Below are 19,571 nucleotides of genomic sequence, written 5' to 3'. Positions count from 1 at the left end.
ATCAGGAAACAACAGATTTTGGAGAGGATGTGGAGAAATAGGAACACTTTTACACTGTTGGTGAGATTGTAAACTAGTTCACCCATTATGGAAAACAGTATGGCAATTCCTCAAGGATCTAGAACTAGATGTACCATATGACCCAGCCATCCCACTACTGGGTATATACCCAAAGGATTATAAATTATTCTACTACAAAGACACATGCACACGTATGTTTATTGCGGCACTATTCACAATAGCAAAGACTTGGAATCAACCCAAATGTCCATCTGTGACAGACTGGATTAAGAAAATGTGGCACATATACACCATGGAATGCTATGCAGCCATAAAGAAGGATGAGTTTGCGTCCTTTGTAGGGACATGGATGCAGCTGGAAACCATCATTCTTAGCAAACTATCACAAGAAGAGAAAACCAAACACCGCATGTTCTCACTCATAGGTGGGAACTGAACAATGAGATCACTTGGACTCGGGAAGGGGAACATCACTCACTGGGCCCTATCATGGGGAGGGGGAAGGGGGGAGGGATTGCATTGGGGAGTTATACATGATATAAATGATAAATTGATGGGTGCTGACGAGTTGATGGGTGCAGCACACCAACATGGCACAAGTATACATATGTAACAAACCTGCATGTTATGCACATGTACCCTAGAACTTGAAGTATAATAAAAAAAATAAAAATAAAAAAAAATAAAAACACTATCAAATATGGAAAAAAAAAAGTCAAAAAATAACAGATGCTGATGAGGTTGCGGAAAAAAAGGGAATGCTTATACACTGTTGGTGGGAGTGTAAGTTAGTTCAACTACTGTGGAAGACAATGTGGCAATTCCTCAAAGATCTAAAGACAGAAATACCATTTGACCCAGCAGTCCCATTACTTGGTATATATTTAAGGGAATATGTATTGTTCTGTTGTAAAGACACATGCATGCATGTGTTCATTGCAGCACTACTCACAATAGGAAAGACATGGAATCAACGCCCACCAATCATCGAGCAGATAAAGAAGATGTGATACATGAACACTATGGAATACTCTGTAGCCGTAAAAAATAATGGGATCATGTCCTTTGCAGGGACATGGATGGAGCTGGAGGCCCTTATCCTTAGCATACTAGTGCAGAAACAGAAAAACATACCACTTGCTCTCACTTGTAAGTGGGAGCTAAATGATGAGAACGCATGGACACATAGAGGGAAACAACACACATTGGAGCCTTTCAGAGGGTGGAGGGTAGGAGGAGGTTCAGGAAAAATAACTAGTGGGTACTAGGTTTAATACCTGGGTGATGAAATAATCTGCACATCAAACCCCCATGACACATTTACTTGTGTAACAAACCTGCACATGTACCCCTGAACTTAAAAATGAATAATTGTGGGAGGAAAACATTGAAGTGTTTCTTACATATTTTTCTCTATGCAGAAGAAAGCTGTGGTGATTCGTCACTTGTATAATGAAGATAATGTTGAAATTTCTGAGGATACATTAAGTCCAATAACAGATGTTAATGAAGCAGTTGATGTATCTGACTTAAATGCTACTGAAATAAAGATGCCTGAAGTAAAGGTTCCTGAAATCAAGGCTGAGCAACAGGTAACAATTTTGGACTTTTTAAATAGATGCCAGTATTTTATACTTAAATATATGTAATTATTTCAGCCTCTAAACTTTGGAATATTTCTAGCCTTTTGAATTATTAATCATGACATTTCACCTATGTTGTGATTACTTAAGTATCAATAAGTCTTACTGAAATAATTCAACAAATATTTGCTGCGTATGTGTAGGGTGCTGGGCTAAGTATTGGGATAATGCAAAGTAGAATGAGATATGGTACTTGGCTTTAAGGAACCTACAGTTTAGTGAGACATAGAGATACACTACTTTGCATAGTGGAGGTTCTCTACCACCTATTTTCTTATTGGTGAATGAAAAAGATTGGCACTTTATTGCCTATTCGTTTTCCTTTCTGGCTCCTTGCTGTTATTTTCTGTCTCTCTTAAAAGACCATTTCTAGCTTTAGTCTTGGGAGGGTGTATGTGTCCAGGAATTTATCCGTTTCTTCTAGATTTTCTAGTTTATTTGCATAGAGGTGTTTATAGTATTCTCTGATGGTAGTTTGTGTTTCTGTGGGATCAGTGGTGGTGCTCCCTTTATCATTTTTTATTGCATCTATTTGATTCTTCTCTCTTTTCTTCTTTATTAGTATTGCTCACTAGCAAGACTAATATCAATTTTGTTGATCTTTTCAAAAAACCAGCTCCTGGATTCATTGATTTTTTTGAAGGTTTTTTTTGTGTCTCTGTCTCCTTCAGTTCTGCTCTGATCTTAATTATTTCTTGCCTTCTGCTAGCTTTGAATGTGTTTGCTCTTGCTTCTCTAGTTCTTTTAATTGTGATGTTAGGGTGTCAATTTTAGATCTTTCTCACTTTTTCTTGTGGGCATTTAGTGCTATAAATTTCCCTCTACACACTGTTTTAAATGTGTCCCAGAGATTCTGGTATGTTGTGTCTTTGTTCTCATTGCTTTCAAAGAACATCTTTATTTCTGCCTTCATTTCGTTATGTATGTACCCAGTAGTCATGCAGGAGCAGGTTGTTCAGTTTCCATGTAGTTGAGTGGTTTTGAGTGAGTTTCTTGTGAGTTCTAGTTTGATTGCACTGTGCTCTGAGAGACAGTTTGTTATAATTTCTGTTCTTTTATGTTTGCTGAGGAGTGCTTTACTTCCAACTGTGTGGTCAATTTTGGAATAAGTGCGATGTGGTGCTGAGAAGAATGTATATTCTGTTGATTTGGGGTGGAGAGTTCTGTAGGTTTCTATTAGGTCTGCTTGCTGCAGAGTTGAGTTCAATTCCTGGATATCCTTGTTAACTTTCTGTCTCGTTGATCTGTCTAATGTTGACAGTGGGTTGTTAAAGTCTCTCATTATTATTGTGTGGGAGTCTGAGTCTCTTTGTAGGTCTCTAAGGACTTGCTTTATGGATCTGGGTGCTCCTGTATTAGGTGCATATATATTTAGGATAGTTAGCTCTTCTTGTTGAATTCATTCCTTTACCATTATGTAATGGCCTTCTTTGTCTCTTTTAATCTTTGTTGGTTTAAGGTCTGTTTTATCAGAGACTAGGATTGCAACCCCTGCTTTTTGTTTTCCATGTGCTTGGTAGATGTTCCTCCATCCTTTATTTTGAGCCTATGTGTGTCTCTGCATGTGAGATGGGTCTCCTGAGTACAGCAAACTGATGGGTCTTGACTCTTTATCCAGTTTGCCAGTCTGTGTCTTTTAATTGGACCATTTAGCCTGTTTACATTTAAGGTTAATATTATTATGTATGAATTTGATCCTGTCATTATGATGTTAGCTGGCTATTTTGCTCATTAGTTGATGCAGTTTCTTCCTAGCATCAAGGTTTTTTACAATTTGGCATGTTTTTGCAGTGGCTGCTACCAGTTGTTCCTTTCCATGTTTAGTGCTTCCTTTAGGAGCTCTTGTAAGGCAGGCCGGGTGGTGACAAAATCTCTTAGCATTTGCTTGTCTGTAAAGGATTTTATTTCTCCATCACTTATGAAGCTTAGTTTAGCTGGATATGAAATTCTGGGTTGAAAATTATTTTCTTTAAGAATGTTGAATATTAGCCTCCACTCTCTTCTGGCTTGTAGAGTTTCTGCCGAGAGATCTGCTGTTAGTCTGATGGGCTTCCCTTTGTGGGCAACCTGACCTTTCTCTCTGGCTGCCCTTAACATTTTTTCCTTCATTTCAACTTTGGTGAATCTGGCAATTATGTGTCTTGGAGTTGCTCTTCTCAAGGAGTATCTTTGTGGTGTTCTCTGTGTTTCCTGAATTTGAATGTTTCCCTGCCTTGCTAGATTGGGCAAGTTCTCCTGGATGATATCCTGAAGAGTGTTTTCCAACTTGATTCCATTCTCCCTATCACTTTTCAGGTATACCTATCAGACATAGATTTGGTCTTTTCACATAGTCCCATATTTCTTGGAGGCTTTGTTCGTTTCTTTTTACTCTTTTTTCTCTAAACTTCTCTTCTCACTTCATTTCATTCTTTTGATCTTCAACCACTGATACCCTTTCTTCCAGTTGATTGAATCGGCTACTGAATCTTGTGCATGCATCACGTAGTTCTCATGCCGTGGTTTTCAGCTCCGTCAGGTCGTTTAAGGACTTCTCTACAGTGGTTATTCTAGTTAGCTATTTGTCAAATCTTTTTTCAAGGTTTTTAGCTTCTTTGCGATGGGTTTGAACATCTGCGTTTAGCTCTGAGAAGTCTGATTGTCTGAAGCCTTCTTCTCTCAACTTGTCAAAGTCATTCTCCATCCAGCTTTGTTCCATTGCTGGCGAGGAGCTGTCCTTTGGAGGAGGACAGGTGCTCTGAGTTTTAGAATTTTCAGCTTTTCTCCTCTGATTTCTCCCCATCTTTGTGGTTTTATCTACCTTTGGTCATTGATGATGGTGACGTACAGATGGGGTTTTGGTCTGGACATCCTTTCTATTAGTTAGTTTTCCTTCTAACAGTCAGGACCCTCAGCTGCAGGTCTGTTGGAATTTGCTGGAGTTCCACTCCAGACCCTGTTTGCCTGGGTATCAGCAGCGGAGGCTGCAGAACAGCGAATATTGCAGAACAGCAAATGTTGCTGCCTGATCGTTCCTCTGGAAGCTTCGTCTCAGATCCCTGAATTGACCAATAACAGGCTCTGAAATTGAGGCAATAATTAATAGCCTACAAACCAAAAAAAGTCCAGGACCAGACAGATTCACAGCCAAATTCTACCAGAGGTACCAAGAGGAGCTGGTACCATTCCTTCTGAAACTATTCCAATCGATAGAAAAAGAGGGAATCCTCCTGAACTCATTTTATGAGGCTAGCATCATCCTGATACCAAAGCCTGGCAGAGACACAACAAAAAAAGAGAATTTTAGACCAGTGTCCCTGATGAACATCGATGCAAAAATCCTTGATAAAATACTGGCAAATCGAATACAGCAGCCCATCAAAAAGCTTATATCCACCATGATCAAGTGAGCTTCATACCTAGGCTGCAAGGCTGGTTCCACATATGCAAATCAATAAGCATAATCCATTCTATAAACAGAACCAAAGACAAAAACCACATGATTATCTCAATAGATACAGAAAAAAGCCTTCAACAAAATTCAGCAACCCTTCATGCAAAAAACTCTCAATAAATTAGGTATTGATGGGACATATCTCAAAATAATAAGAGCTATTTATAGCAAACCCACAGCCAATATACTGAATGGGCAAAAACTGGAACCATTCCCTTTGAAAACTGGCACAAGAGAGGGATGTCCTCTCTCACCACTCCTATTCAACATAGTGTTGGAAGTTCTGGCCAGGGCGATCATACAGGAGAAAGAAATAAAGGGTATTCAGTTAGGAAAAGAGGAATTCAAATTGTCCCTGTTTGCAGATAACATGATTGTGTGTTTAGAAAACCCCATTATTTCAGCCCAAAATCTCCTTAAGCTGATAAGCAACTTCAGCAAAGTCTCAGGATACAAAATCATTGTGCAAAATCACAAACATTCCTATACACCAATAACAGACAAACAGAGAGCCAAATCATGAGTGAACTCCCATTCACAATTGCGTCAAAGAGAATAAAATACCTAGGAATCCATCTTACAAGGGATGTGAAGGACCTCTTCAAGGAGAACTACAAACCACTGCTCAACGAAATGAAAGAGGACACAAATGGAAGAACATTCCATGCTCAAGGATAGAAAGAATCAATATTGTGAAAATGGCTACACTGCCCAAGGTAATTTATAGATTCAGTGCCATCCCCATCAAGCTACCAATGACTTTCTTTACCGAATTGGAAAAAACTAAAGTTCATATGGAACCAAAAAAGAGCCCGCATTGCCAAGACCATCCTAAGCCAAAAGAAAGCTGGAGGCATCATGCTAGCTGACTTCAAACTATACTACAAAGCTACAGTAACCAAAACAGCATGGTACTGGTACCAAAACAGAGATATAGACCAATGGAACAGAACACAGCCCTCAGAAATAATACCACACATCTACAACCATCTGATCTTTGAGAAACCTGACAAAAGCAAGAAATGGGGAAAGGATTCCCTATTTAATAAATGGTGCTGGGAAAACTGGCTAGCCATATGTAGAAAGCTGAAACTGGATCCCTTCCTTATACTTTATAAAAAATTAATTCAAGATGGATTAAAGGCTTACCTGTTAGATCTAAAACTATAAAAACCATAGAAGAAAACCTAGGCAATACCATTTAGGACATAGGTGTGGCCAAGGACTTCATGTCTAAAACACCAAAAGCAATGGCAACAAAAGCCAAAATTGACCAATGGGATCTAATTAAACTAAAGAGCTTTTGCATAGCAAAAGAAACTACCATCAGAGTGAACAGGCAACCTACAGAATGGGAGAAAAGTTTTGCAATCTACCTATCTGACAAAGGGCTAATATCCAGAATCTACAAAGAACTTAAATTTACAAGAAAAAATCAAAGAACCCCATCAAAAAGTGGGCTAAGGATATGAACAGATACTTCTCAAAAGAACACATTTATGCAGCTAACAGACACATGAAAAAATGCTCATCATCACTGGCCATCAGAGAAATGCAAATCAAAACCACAATGAGATACCATCTCACACCAGTTAGAATGGCAATCATTAAAAAGTCAGGAATCAACAGGTGCTGGAGAGGATGTGGAGAAAGAAACTTTTGCACTGTTGGTGGGACTCTAAACTAGTTCAACCATTGTGGAAGACAGTGTGACGATTCCTCAAGGATCTAGAACTAGAAATACCATTTGACCCAGCCATGCCATTACTAGGTAAATACCCAAAGGATTATAAATCATGCTACTATAAAGACACATGCTCACATATGTTTATTTTGGCACTATTCACAATAGCAAAGACTTGGAACCAACCCAAATGTCCATCAGTGATAGCCTGGATTAAGAAAATGTGGCACATATACACCATGGAATACTATACAGCCATAAAATAGATGAGCTCATGTCCTTCGTAGGGACATGGATGAAGCTGGAAATCATCATTCTCAGCAAACTATCAGCAGGACAGAAAACCGAACACCGCATGTTCTCATTCATAGGTGGGAATTGAACAGTGAGAACACTTGGACACAGGAAGGGGAACATCACACACCAGGGCTTGTCATGGGGTGGGGGTAGCGGGGAGGGATAGCATTAGAAGATATACTTAATGTAAATGAGGAGTTAATGAGTGCAGCACACCAACATGGCACATGGATACATATGTAACAAACCTCCACATTGTGCACAGGTACCCTAGAACTTAAAGTGTAATAATAATAATAAACATTTCTATTACTCTTAATTGCCACAGACCCCAATATGTCTGATGTCTATTGTTTCTGCTAAAACTTCTTTTTCTATGTTTCTATGTCTTGTGACTTCTATATATCTCAGTATATCAATATACAGTTGGCACTTACAAAAACTACCAGATGGCCATTGGACCTACTTCCTGTTACATGGCAAACCGAATAATCTCAGTGCACTAAGTGTTTTTAGTCATTTCCTCTTAGCTTTGTGCTAGGTGTTGTTTCAAGAAGCTAGTTAGTAATAGTTTTATTTTACTAGCTGGTATTAAAAGAATCATGCAAATTAACTCATTATCAGAAGAATCATATGAAATAGATACTTCTTTTATCTCTCTTTTTTTTTTTTAATGAGGAAATGGAAGCATCAAGATCGTAAGTCTCAGAACTAGTTTAAGTGGCCAAGTAGTCTCCCTCCAGAGATAAACCTTTTAACTCTTGAGCAGGACCATCTCTCCTAACTATTGAGATAACACTGTGGAAGTGAGAAACATCAATTTTAAAGAAATTTTAGTTTGTTTAATTTTATTTTTAATCTCTCTAATCTTTTTAGGGTATAAATGTTAATCCTGAGATTACTGCACTACAGACTATGCTTGCTGAATGCCAAGAAAAGCTTAAGGAACTGACTTTGATAGAGAAAAGGTTAGACTGTTTGGAACAAAAAATGAAAGGAAATGTGATGGTAGATGAAAACACCTGGACTAATCTGCTTAGTCGTGTCACTCTTCTTGAAACGGAAATGCTTTTGTCTAAAAAGGTATTTTCTTCTTTTAACATTTATAAAATATCTCACATATAACAAAGTATTTTTTTGATTGTTGTATGTGTATTTTTTTGGAAATGCTAAATATGAGAATATTTGAATAATGAGAAAATGTCTAGTTAGAATGAAGTCCTGTTTAAATATAGCCTATATGATGTTGTGGCTGTTGTTTCTCTCTTCATTGAATAAGATGATATGAAAAACTTGTAAGTTGAGCTTTTATAGATGTTAATGATGCTTGAAGAACTTAAAATGAGGTAAGAATATGATAGATATTATGAAAAGCTTAGAATTATTTTGTATCTTTTAATAGTACAAATGACCTATTTTCGTAGGGTGGAAAAGATACAGAAGATATTGATAACTCTTCCTGTCTTTTTTTCACTCATTTACTTCAATCATATTGTGTATTTCATAGAATAGTTACCAAATTTATCATTGCCTTATCAAATCTGAGAAATTTGTTTCTTTTACTCAGGATTTCGATTTCTAGTCTGTCTTTCCTTCCTAAAAAGTGAAGTTGATAGATTCAAGAAGCTTGCTATCTGCTTCCATATTTAAAACATTTCTTATATGTAGGAATATACAGTATACGTATTGCTTTAATAAAAAATTAAAAATGTTTAAACATTTATCATGCTACCTTTATATTTTATGCTCAGTAGTAAGAATATAAAATGAGAGGGTTTTTCTTTTTATTTCATTCTAAATATTTAACTGTGTTATTCCAGAATGACGAATATGTAGAGTTTAATGAAATTAATGAAGACTACGCTTCTTGTAGCAACATGGACCTTCTGAATCCTCGTAAGTTTGTAAACATTGTGAGAATTGGTATGATGAGTTTTCAGAAAAATGATTGTTACAGGTATTTGGTAATTTTAATATTCTTAAGCTTCATTGTTTAGAAATTACAAAGCTCCTAGAACAAAGAAAATAATGAACCTACAGACTACTAAAGCCGAGAATTGCTTATGAAGCCAGCCTACTAATTTCACATAACACAGTGGGTGAATAAATTTCAGTGTACAAAATTGAAAATGTTTAGAGATATTTTACTGTTTTAATCATTCTAGAATAATCAAGTGCTCTAGAATTTTAAAATTGACCTCCAAGTTTTTAAATTTAAGCTTAGGTAGGTAGTAGCTTTCTCATATGTAAATAATAATATGTAAGAGAAGAAAACACATTTGTCAGTAACCTATAAAGTATTGCAAACCTCTTCCATGTGAATGGTTCACTGGTAATGATAAAATGGGAAAGATCTGATATTAGAACAGGTCTTTTCCTGGTCACATAACTTTACTAGGCTACTGATATTTTGCTCAGTGTGACTGAGCAGCAAGTATAAGATTTCTGTTTTGCAGTGACAGCTTTGTTTTTTTTTGATTCTTATATTTTTTTAAAAGACAGATCTAAATTTTGTGCCATGTCTATGATTAAATCATGTCCATAGAAGAGATGTTTTGTCCAATTGAGAATTCATCAAGTTAAATTTTTAATATCTGTGGATCGTTAACATTATAAAATCTTTCAGCTCTACCATATGTGTAACAATAAAATAACAATATATATTCTAGCACTAACAGTGTGCCTGGCACTATTCTAACTACTATATTAACTCATTTAATTCCTGAAGTAACCATGCAAGATAAGTACTATTTTTATATGCTACAGTTGAGGAAACTGAAGTACAGCAAAATTAAGTAACTACGACAAAGGTCACACAGTTATTGAATGGTAGATCAAATCTGAATCCAGGCAACTGATCTGAAGTTTTTTCTTAACCACTGCATATTTGGAACACATATCAATATCATTGCACAAAGAACAATTTCAGTGATTAGGTTATTAAATATGATTATTTGAGATGCATTTAAGGCAACTAAATTTATTATAGACTGCAGATTGCAGATTTGGTAAAATGTTGCATGTTTTATTTATCCATTCACATAGTCTATTCAACAAATGTTAACACTTGAGTATAAGATCCTTGAGAGCAAAAACTTTATCTTATGGTCTGCCTGTCTAGCACACAGAAAGTGTATCTGTGCTTTTATCACCAGTATTTGCATATAGTAGAGTTTAAATATTTATTCACTGAAAAAATATTGAATGCTTGTGATTTGCAAAACATTGCCTCTTGCAAGTTTGATTTTACATGCTCAGGCTTATTTTTTTTTTAATGATATGATTATAGAATATACCTTTAACCTATTTAGAAAACACATAGCTAGGTTTTTTTTTTTTTTTGAGATAAGGGTGGTCTTACTGTGTTGCTCAGGCTGGAGTTCAGTGGTACAATCATAGCTCATTGCGGTCTCCTAGACGTTAACTCTTTGGCCTAAAGTGATCCTCCTGCCTCAGCCTCCTGAGTGGCTGAGACTGCAATGCAGGTGTGTGCCTCCACACCTGGATAATTTTTATTTATTTATTTATTGTTTTTAGTAAAACGAGGTCTTGCTATGTTGCTCAGGCTGATCTTGAACTCCTGGTCTCAAGCAATCCTCCTGTCTCTGCTTCTCAAAGTACTGGGATTACAGGTGTGAGTTACCATGTCCTGGCTCACATAGCTAAATTTCAACAACTGTGCCAGGACTGAAAGTAATTAACAGGCCACTATCTGAAATGGATTACAGATTATGATTAGGGTAAATACCTGATCTCATAGAGTTTATGATCTGATCTAGATTAATAAAAAGACCCAAGTTTATAAAGACTTACACATTATACCTTATACATGCTACTTGGGAATAGGGTTTGATTTCATTTGGATGCAGAGAGCAATAATTTATCACTCTGGGTTTAGAATCATATTAAATCAGAAATAGCTTTTGTGAGGTTCCAGATTTGTTTTGACTTTATCAGGAATACAGTGTTCCATGGGGAATTGTAAGGCACCTTAATGTCTTGGTAAGAGTGAATTAGCAGAGGCTTTTAAGGATTGGACTTGTGTTGGATAATTTTGGAGAGGGTTTGAGGAAGCAAAGCCTACGGGTGCTGTCAGGGAGCAGGAGCAATTTGATGATTGATGGTAAGAATGAAATTTTTAGCATAAAATAAATACTCCTATTAGGCAAGGGGGGGGCTGTATCTGGTCATTTATGTGGTTACATGGTGCCCTTGTTTTGTCTATGTTTGGACAGAAATAGTGGTTTTGGGTGTGTTATTTCATTATGCTAATGAAATGACCTCGTGTGGTGTTATTTTTTATGAAATTATTTATGTCCCCTAGAGGGTTCAGTAGCTTAGGTGTTAATTGTCAGACAGGACACCAACTGTTAGTGCTCCTTTTTTGTTTGCTTGTTTGTTTTGCTTTGTTTTGTGCCTTTTTCCCCTCAGAGGAAAAAAATATTAAGAAAGGTGTGGCACCACAGAAGAGTGTGGTTTGTTCCTGTGTGACTAGAAGGAAGGGTACATGTGAGCACCTGAAGGAAGCTGAAGCAGAAGAGTAGAAAGATCAAGTCATGGGGTTTATCCCAGAGTCGTAGAAAGATTTTCAGCAAGGCTAATATTCTGAAGTTTGTGTTTCACAAAGGTTATCATCAAAGCAGAATAGTGATTTGTTAGGAAAGTAAGATAGGCAAGGATAATTTGAAGAGTATTTTAGTAGTCATTATTTCAAAATACTAATGAGGGTCTCTACTAAGGCAATGATAGTGAGGATAAAGAGCAGGCAATTTATTTGGGAGAAATTTAGATGTTAAAATTGATATGCCTTGATTTCCTGATAGATACAAAAAGTGAAGGAGAGTAAGGAAGTTAAGACTGACTACTTGTGTTTGGGTCATGTGATTGGGTAGATGATTGTTACTCTTTAGTAAAATGAAAAGTTCAGGAGAGGAGAAGGTTTGGGAGAAATAATGAGTTCACTTTTGAATATAATAAATTATGTATGAAACCCTTAAGACAAAATATCTACAAATCAGTTGGATACATACATTGGTCCTTGATCTAGAAATATTGGCTTACAAATTATTAAATGGTAAGAACCCTACTATTTCCTTAGTGAATAAGGTGATGAGCCTCCAAAGATGGCAATGAAAGATTAATTGTTATGTGGTAAGAGTTGGCTAGAAGATCTCATGTCCCATACCCTTAGAAGCAGAAGAATCCCTTTCTTTACAGAGACTTCTTAGCAGTCACTACTGAAGTACATAACAACTGGTGTCAGGGTCCTTGTGTCAGTGGCCATTGCCTTTCCCCATTCCTTTCCAACCTGAACTCAGTTACCAATTCTTTTCTCAATCCCCTATAGCATAGCTAAGAAACTATTAATGTTTAAACAAGTAAGGCTTTACTAAAGGTTCAGGAAAGCAATAATAAAAATTATAGAAATTAATATGCACTTAACTGATCTGGCTATTAAATAGAGCTGGTGTTCTGTAATGGTCCACTCTGTAACCTCTGGAATCCTTTATAGGAATAACTATGAATAGCTTGCCAGCCTGCCAAATACCAGCTTTCTCCCACCATGAGGCACACTCTTGAATAAGCTTAGACACCTCAAAGTCTGCACCCCAAAGTGGAAGACAAAGAGAGCCCTTCCTTCACCCTTGATGTGTCTTCCCGGACCTATTTCCTTTTCCTAGCCCCCACCTCTTTTTGGAAAGACATAAGAAATGTTCAGGACAACTATCTGTACCCACAGAAAGTAATTCAAGATTTAGTGCGTAGTAGATATAGTTCCTGCCTAATTTCAAATTATTTCTTAAAATAACCTCTTGTCCACAGATCCTGCTAAAAGAGCTGGGTTTATGTAGTCTTCAGAGTTGTACCCTGTAATCTTGACCTCCAGGCTTAGCTAATTGGATTAAGAGTAGACACCTAACCCAGAGAATACGAATTCAAAGTGTCATGAATCAAATTTCATTCTCTCTCTTAGAATTTGTACTTAGGACACCACGAGTCAGTTAGTCAAATGATATTGCGCCCTGGGCTGGGCTGGCCATGTGGTGGAAGTTTATGCTGATGAGTCAGCAGAGAAAGCCATTCTACAGAGAAGAGCAGAGGAATGGAGCAAATGGCAGAAGTAGGCAAAAGAGACCATGGTTCTATGAGAGATGAAAATTAGTCTTCTAGTTGTTTCAGTTCTCACATAGTAATAGTTTGTTCCCCAATTAAGGTTGTCTGTGTAGACTTACAATAAAGCTGTCTTTATGTGAACCAGTTTAAATGGGTGTCCTTTTTTTTTTTTTTTTTTTTTGCATTGCTTTGGCAGCCAGATGTATTCTGATTAAAACACAGAGTTTGTAGGATTTATTACATTATCCATAATCTTCTCTAATTGATATTTTTGAAGGGGAGATGCCATCATTTTGTCAAATTAATATTATCAGGATATTTGAAATGTTAGGTTTTTCAGTATTTTAGAAAAAAATCTGTGGATCTTAAATTTTTGCATTACTTATTTTCATATGTGTCAAATCAAGTTAGAATGTTTCTTGATTTTTGAAAGATATATATGGTCAGTTATAGGAATAGTTGTCACTAACCACAGAACAGTAGTTAAAAAAATTTGTGAAATGCTTAAATGTTGCTGAATAAAAGCATCATGACAAATTCATGGATACTAATTATTTAATGTAGATGTCACCATTTTAAGAAAAGAATATACATGATTGATTCAATAGGTTATATTTTAAAATAAGTAATTAGCTTACCTGTTTTTCAAACTGATTGCTATCATGATAATAATACTGCCTTTTGTAATTTTTATTGGGCAATTTTTAGCATCTAGATCTCCATATGAAAGCTTTTACCTTAAAATAGTACTAAAAACTCTTTGATCTATACCGATAGCCATTTTTAATTAAAATAGTATGTTTTTCTTCCATCTATAAATAACATTTTTAGATATTTGACTCTACTGTGAAAGGAAAAGGTAATCTAAAACTTCATTTCTTCACAGACAGAAAAAACAAAGTAGAGAGGCCAGCAAGTATTCCTCTGTCCTCTGGCTATAGTACAGCATCATCAGATTCGACTCCCAGAGCCTCTACCATTAATTACTGTGGTTTGAATGAGATTTCAGAGGTAAGAAAATGCTTAGATTGTTTCCTTTCTAAATTAGGAAAACGAGCAAGCATTAGTTTTAGTTGTGAATATTGCTGGCAAGAAAAATAGCAAAACTGAATCTTAGTCTCTCAAAATTCTTTCATAAGTAAACAGTACTTAATGCAATGTTTCAAACTGTGTTTTGTACATTCTCGGTCCATCTTTGATGATGGTTTACTTTGAGAAGTCATCTAAATTTGTTGCTTTTTAAATTAAAGGAAACAACAATCCAGAAAATGGAAAGGATGAAAAAAATGTAAGTAACAGAAAGGGGCAACAGAAATTCATTTCTCCATAGGGAATTGTATTGGATTACAGTATATGTAGAATGTGCATGTGTGTTTCAAACCTTAAAGGTCTCTCAATCAGGTGTGGAATTTCCTTCAGGACTGCATTGGATAATAAATCCACCTACAGTTATGTGTTTGGGAGATGAGTCACTGTTTTAGTTTCCAACAAGTGATGTAAAACTTGTTGGAATCGTTAATGGAATTAACTGCAGATAGAGTACAAAGATATTTTGGGTTGGTAACTAATCAAGAGTATTATCTATTTTTGATAACTGATTTATCAAAATATTAAATAATATATGTAGATGGCTGGTTTGGAGACATTTGCAGTATTGTGAAAATATCACTGGTGTTTTTCAGCGAGTTATTGATAAGATACTAAAAAGGATGTTTTTGTCTAGTACAAATGATGTGATTTTTCTAAAGAGCAGTTCAAAGGAAATATAAAATGAAATTGCATATAAGATGATTATGCAACCTACTGCTATAGAAAATTATATTATTTTGAAATGCAAAAAGTACTTAACTTACACTCCAAGAATACAAGACTCATAATTGACTCTTTTTTTTCTCCCTCTGAGCATACTTAAGTTTATTCATAGTAACTGTACTTACAGATAAGAAAAATATTCAAATTTATTTTAGGCTAAAAAGCATAATTTCAACAACTAAAATGCTATGCTTTATTATGAATTATTGATTTACTTAATATATTATTTGTTATATTTCAGGTTTGAAGAAACTGCAGAGTTACTGAAATGTCCAAATCACTACTTGTAGGATTTTCTACATGAACTTTTCTAGGACTTCGGTTACTATACATATTGTATATTTTAAGAATTCTTTATACAATTTTAATATACTACAATTTTTGACAATTAGGATTCCATTTGGTATATGAATTTTTGCATTCATTATTGAATAAATCTTTTAATATTTTTGAGCAATGATTATACTGCTTTACCTTGTGTCCCTTTTTTTTTTTTTTTTTGAGGAAAAACTCATGTTCCAGTCAATTTCTCTTACAGAGTGAAGTCATTACAGCACTGTATTTCTGTGTTGACATTTGTTGGCAGTGTGCTAAGTAATGTTTTTTAAAGCACAGGCTTGAGGACTATGGTTTACATCCTGTTGGAAACATTCCAAATGGGACTTGTGTATTATACCCAGGAGGCTTTCATATATGCCATCTTCGCATCTGTACTGATGAATAAGTTATAATAAACAGTTAAAAATACTCACTGAAAATTAAATATAAAGACAGCTATTTCATGCTTGGTCAAAAACAGCAATACCTTTCCAGTTAACATTGAGAAATGAAGGTTAAGATTCCCCTTTTGTACTGGGAAACGGGCTTGAGGACTATGGTCCTCAAGTTTAGACTAAGAGGACTGTGGTCTCAAGGTTCACTGTGAGAAATGTGTTGAACATTTTAGTGTGCTCTATTGTGTGATTTTTTTTTTTTTTTTTGAGATGCAATTTCGCTCTTGTTGCCCAGGCTGTAGTGCAATAGTGTGATCTCGGCTCACTGCAACCTCCGCCTCCCAGGTTCAAGCAATTCTTGTGCCTCAGCCTCCCGAGTAGCTGGGATTACAGGCATGCACCACCATGCCCAGCTAATTTTGTATTTTTAGTAGAGATGGAGTTTCTCCATGTTGGTCAGGCAGGTCTCGAACTCCTGACCTCAGGTGATCCACCCGCCTTGGCCTCCCAAAGTGTGGGATTACAGGCATAAGCCACCATGCCTGGCGGTGTAGCACTTTTTAAGACCAGTATAACAGACAGAGAATATAGCCATTCTAGCCAACATTAAAAGATACACTGAGGTGTCATGTTTTGTTTTGTTAATGATGAAAAGTTACACATTTTTTGGAGAGAGAAATCTTAGCTGAAGTTAAATCAATGGAAAAATGAAATTTATTTTTAATATTACTATATGAATTATCTTTTTTAAAACTTATAGATAAAAGTGTAGCAGTAATCCCGGAAATTCCTCAAGAAAATTGACTTCATTATTTGGAAGGAAAAAGTGTGTTTTTTTTTTAATTATATGGACCATCTGATTATATTTTATTTATTCATCTATTTATGGTATATATGTATAATTTGGTATTACATTGTCAAATATAAAATGTTGTTATATGAGTAGAAATCACTTAAATTTTTTGTGTGGGTGTGAATTTGAAACAGCGTAGGAAATCACTTTTAAGAAAACATTTTTAGTGTTCCTTTTTTTTTTTTTTTCCCTTTTTGAAACAGGGTCTCACTCTGTTGCCCAGGCTGGAGTGCAGTGGCATGATCTCGGCTCACTGCACCCTCCACCTCCCGAGTTCAAGCAGATTCTCGTGCCTCAGCCTCCTGAGTAGCTGGGACTATAGGCCTGTACCTTCATGCCTGGCTAATGTTTGTATTTTTGTAGAGACAGGGTTTCTCCATGTTGCCCAGTCTGTTCTTGATCTCGTGAGCTAAAGCTACCTGCCCACCTGGAACTCCCAAAGTGCTAAGATTACATGGGTGAGTCACCATGCTTGGCCACATTTTTGATACTCTAATAAATATTTGGTCGTCAGAACTAAATTTAAAATGATAGCCTGCAGAAACATACGATTTTGAATTTAACAGAGTTTCAGTAAATGTTTCCAGAATTAATGAAGCATATTAGCTTTAATTTTTTTGATTGTGAGAGAAGTACATTTATAAAAATTAAGAGGTTATAGTTATAATGGAAAAAACTACTGTATCGATTAACTCCTAAAATATCAGTACCAGCATGGAACTATAGCACCATCTTGTGGTTAACATGGCAGTGTTTTACCTTTTATTAAAACAAGTGATTTCCCATCAAAGAGGATATTTTTTCCCTTTTGAAAAATTCAATTTTAAAAAGAAACATTTTTAAAGTTTTCTTATGGAAGATAGAAGGAAAGTCTCTTTCTGCCTTTCTTTTTTTCTTTATCTAGTGCAGATATACACACAGTGACATGACTTAAAACATTTCTAATCTCCTAGTTTATATACAGTGTGCAAAATATAAGTATATATTGAAAATATAAAATATTTCATATATGTTATCAGGTGGAAATTTAGAATTCAGATTTTCTTAAACTTTAATAACTTGTCTAACAACTCTGTAACAGGGACTAAAAATCAATTCATAATATATCATACATTTACACTTACAAAGAGTCTCTGTCTTGACAACATAATTTTTGGAAAAATAAAGCAAATTCGACTTTATTGAAGTTATTGGACAGATCTGCAAATTGTTATTTTAAAAAGTTTTCTTGTTTAGGCAATTTGGTAAGTGGTTTCCAGTCATAAACTAGCCACTATTGATTAACTTGAGAAGGTGAAGCAGGGGAGTTCTGAAGAGATTACCTGGAGCTACAATAATTAACCCTAAGTAAAATTTTCACTTTCATTCTTTTCATTCTCTCATAAACTGGATGAAAAATAATTGTGCTGCCAACAAAGGTGTCAGTTGCTTGTGCTGCCCTGTCTGTGCTATGCTCTGAATAGGTCTAGGTAAAGATTATATGGAAATACTATAAAGAATACATAAGGTAAAATACTAGTTAGAAAGCCTTCAGAAGAAGTTAACATCAACTATACGAAAATTCTAGGTAAAGCTAAGTACTGTTGAGTTGGAAAAAAGTAGTTCTATCCTGGTTGCTTGTTTTCCTCTACTGTTTTTAATGTGATGTAATATATTTTAAAAACAAAACTTGAAAATGTTGGGACCTTGTTTCATGCCATTCATTACTCATAACTATATAATTGATACACACTTCGGGAAGCATAAAAATTACTAAAAAAAAAAAAAAAAACCCTTCTCAATTTTATAAACTACAGCACTTTTTGAGCTCAAGTAACATTGTAGCTTTGATTTTTACTTTTTAACAGTCCCCAGGTTTGCCTTCTTTCTTTGAAATGGAATGACATAAAGGTGAAGTAGAGGTAGTGTGAAACATTAAACTACAAAATTAAAGCTTTAATTGTTGTGTCCCTTGAGTTTTCTAGTGAAAATGGCAGTTTCTTATCCCACTCAGAAGAAAGCTGGAAAGTCAGTACAGCACTGACAGCAGTAGCACACTCAGAACATGCAAATTTATTTTTGAAGAGGAAATTTCCAAAAATTCATATTAATTTTATTATGACATGTTTATTCCTAATACTTGTGGGAATTAGGACTGTATATATATGGTTTGTTTTTTTTCCTCAGTGTAAGTCCACTAAATCCCTAGTATAAATTTGATTTGATTTTGCTTTTGAATTATTTAAATGTAAAATATTAAACTCAGCATTTAAAACTTAAAAACGTGGAACTTATTCAGTAACTATCCCAAATGTATAAATTATTTTAATTTTATGTTGGGGCGATGGGTGGTAAGAAAAGTAGAGAATCACGGGAAAGTTGAACAGTCAGGGATTAGAGTGATGAGAAGGCTGAATATTTTGGAATAGTTCTACTTCGTTTTGGAACTTCAATTTGCTTAAGGTGTTATGTTCTTGGAGTGCAAATCAACTTATTAAATCATGAGATGTAGCTCTTCATTTGTTGAAACCCTGAGAGGCACTGTGACAATGCAACAGAATTCTGTACGTGTTTCGTATGTCTCTTGGCCATCCCTATAGATTTACTTTTGCAGTTTCCCAGTAACGTTTGCCCCAGGTAGATCTCCTTTCCAGGCTCCCCATCAACAGCATTTCTGTGTTTGTTATCTTGTCTCTGAAACTTTTGAGCTTTTCGAAGACTGTATCTCTATTAGGATATTTATGAAAAAATGTTTTAAAATAAGCTATGGAATAGTTATTTGTAATTACAATTGTAAAACTATTAATTTGAACTATAGTAAAGATTGATCATTTTTAGACTCATGACTGGCTCACTTTTTTTTTTTTTTTTTCATTTTTCCCATTCCCCACTTTGATGAGAAAGCATTACCTTCTATAAGTCCTTGTAAGGTGGAGGACGTTTTGTCTGCGTGCCCTTTGCTATTGTATGGGAGGCAAAACTTTACCATCTTAGGGTCTCTGGCTAGGCCTGAGAATTGAAT

At 35.4% G+C, this 19,571-nt stretch overlaps 1 protein-coding gene across 8 annotated transcripts in view; it reads left to right on the top strand.

The window, feature by feature from the left end:
• Positions 1 to 19,571, top strand: part of CEP44 (centrosomal protein 44) — a 60,843-nt gene that overhangs the window by 28,712 nt on the left and 12,560 nt on the right. For 6 of the 8 annotated variants that reach the window (XM_030919226.1, XM_030919212.1, XM_030919231.1 and 3 more), the window contains exons 6-9: positions 1,443 to 1,613; positions 7,955 to 8,161; positions 8,899 to 8,974; positions 14,079 to 14,203. In XM_030919226.1, coding sequence (XP_030775086.1) covers positions 1,443 to 1,613; positions 7,955 to 8,161; positions 8,899 to 8,974; positions 14,079 to 14,203 — 579 coding nt within the window. Of the gene's footprint in view, positions 1 to 1,442; positions 1,614 to 7,954; positions 8,162 to 8,898; positions 8,975 to 14,078; positions 14,204 to 14,442; positions 14,481 to 15,245; positions 16,140 to 19,571 lie in introns of those variants that run through there. The other 2 variants (XM_030919252.1, XM_030919254.1) reach the window with 2 other exon arrangements.

The sequence above is a fragment of the Rhinopithecus roxellana genome, chromosome 2 (assembly GCF_007565055.1).
Source record: "Rhinopithecus roxellana isolate Shanxi Qingling chromosome 2, ASM756505v1, whole genome shotgun sequence".
Taxonomy (NCBI): domain Eukaryota; kingdom Metazoa; phylum Chordata; class Mammalia; order Primates; family Cercopithecidae; genus Rhinopithecus; species Rhinopithecus roxellana.
The sequence above is the reverse complement of the archived record's forward strand: the minus strand, read 5'-3'. Positions and strand labels throughout refer to the sequence as shown.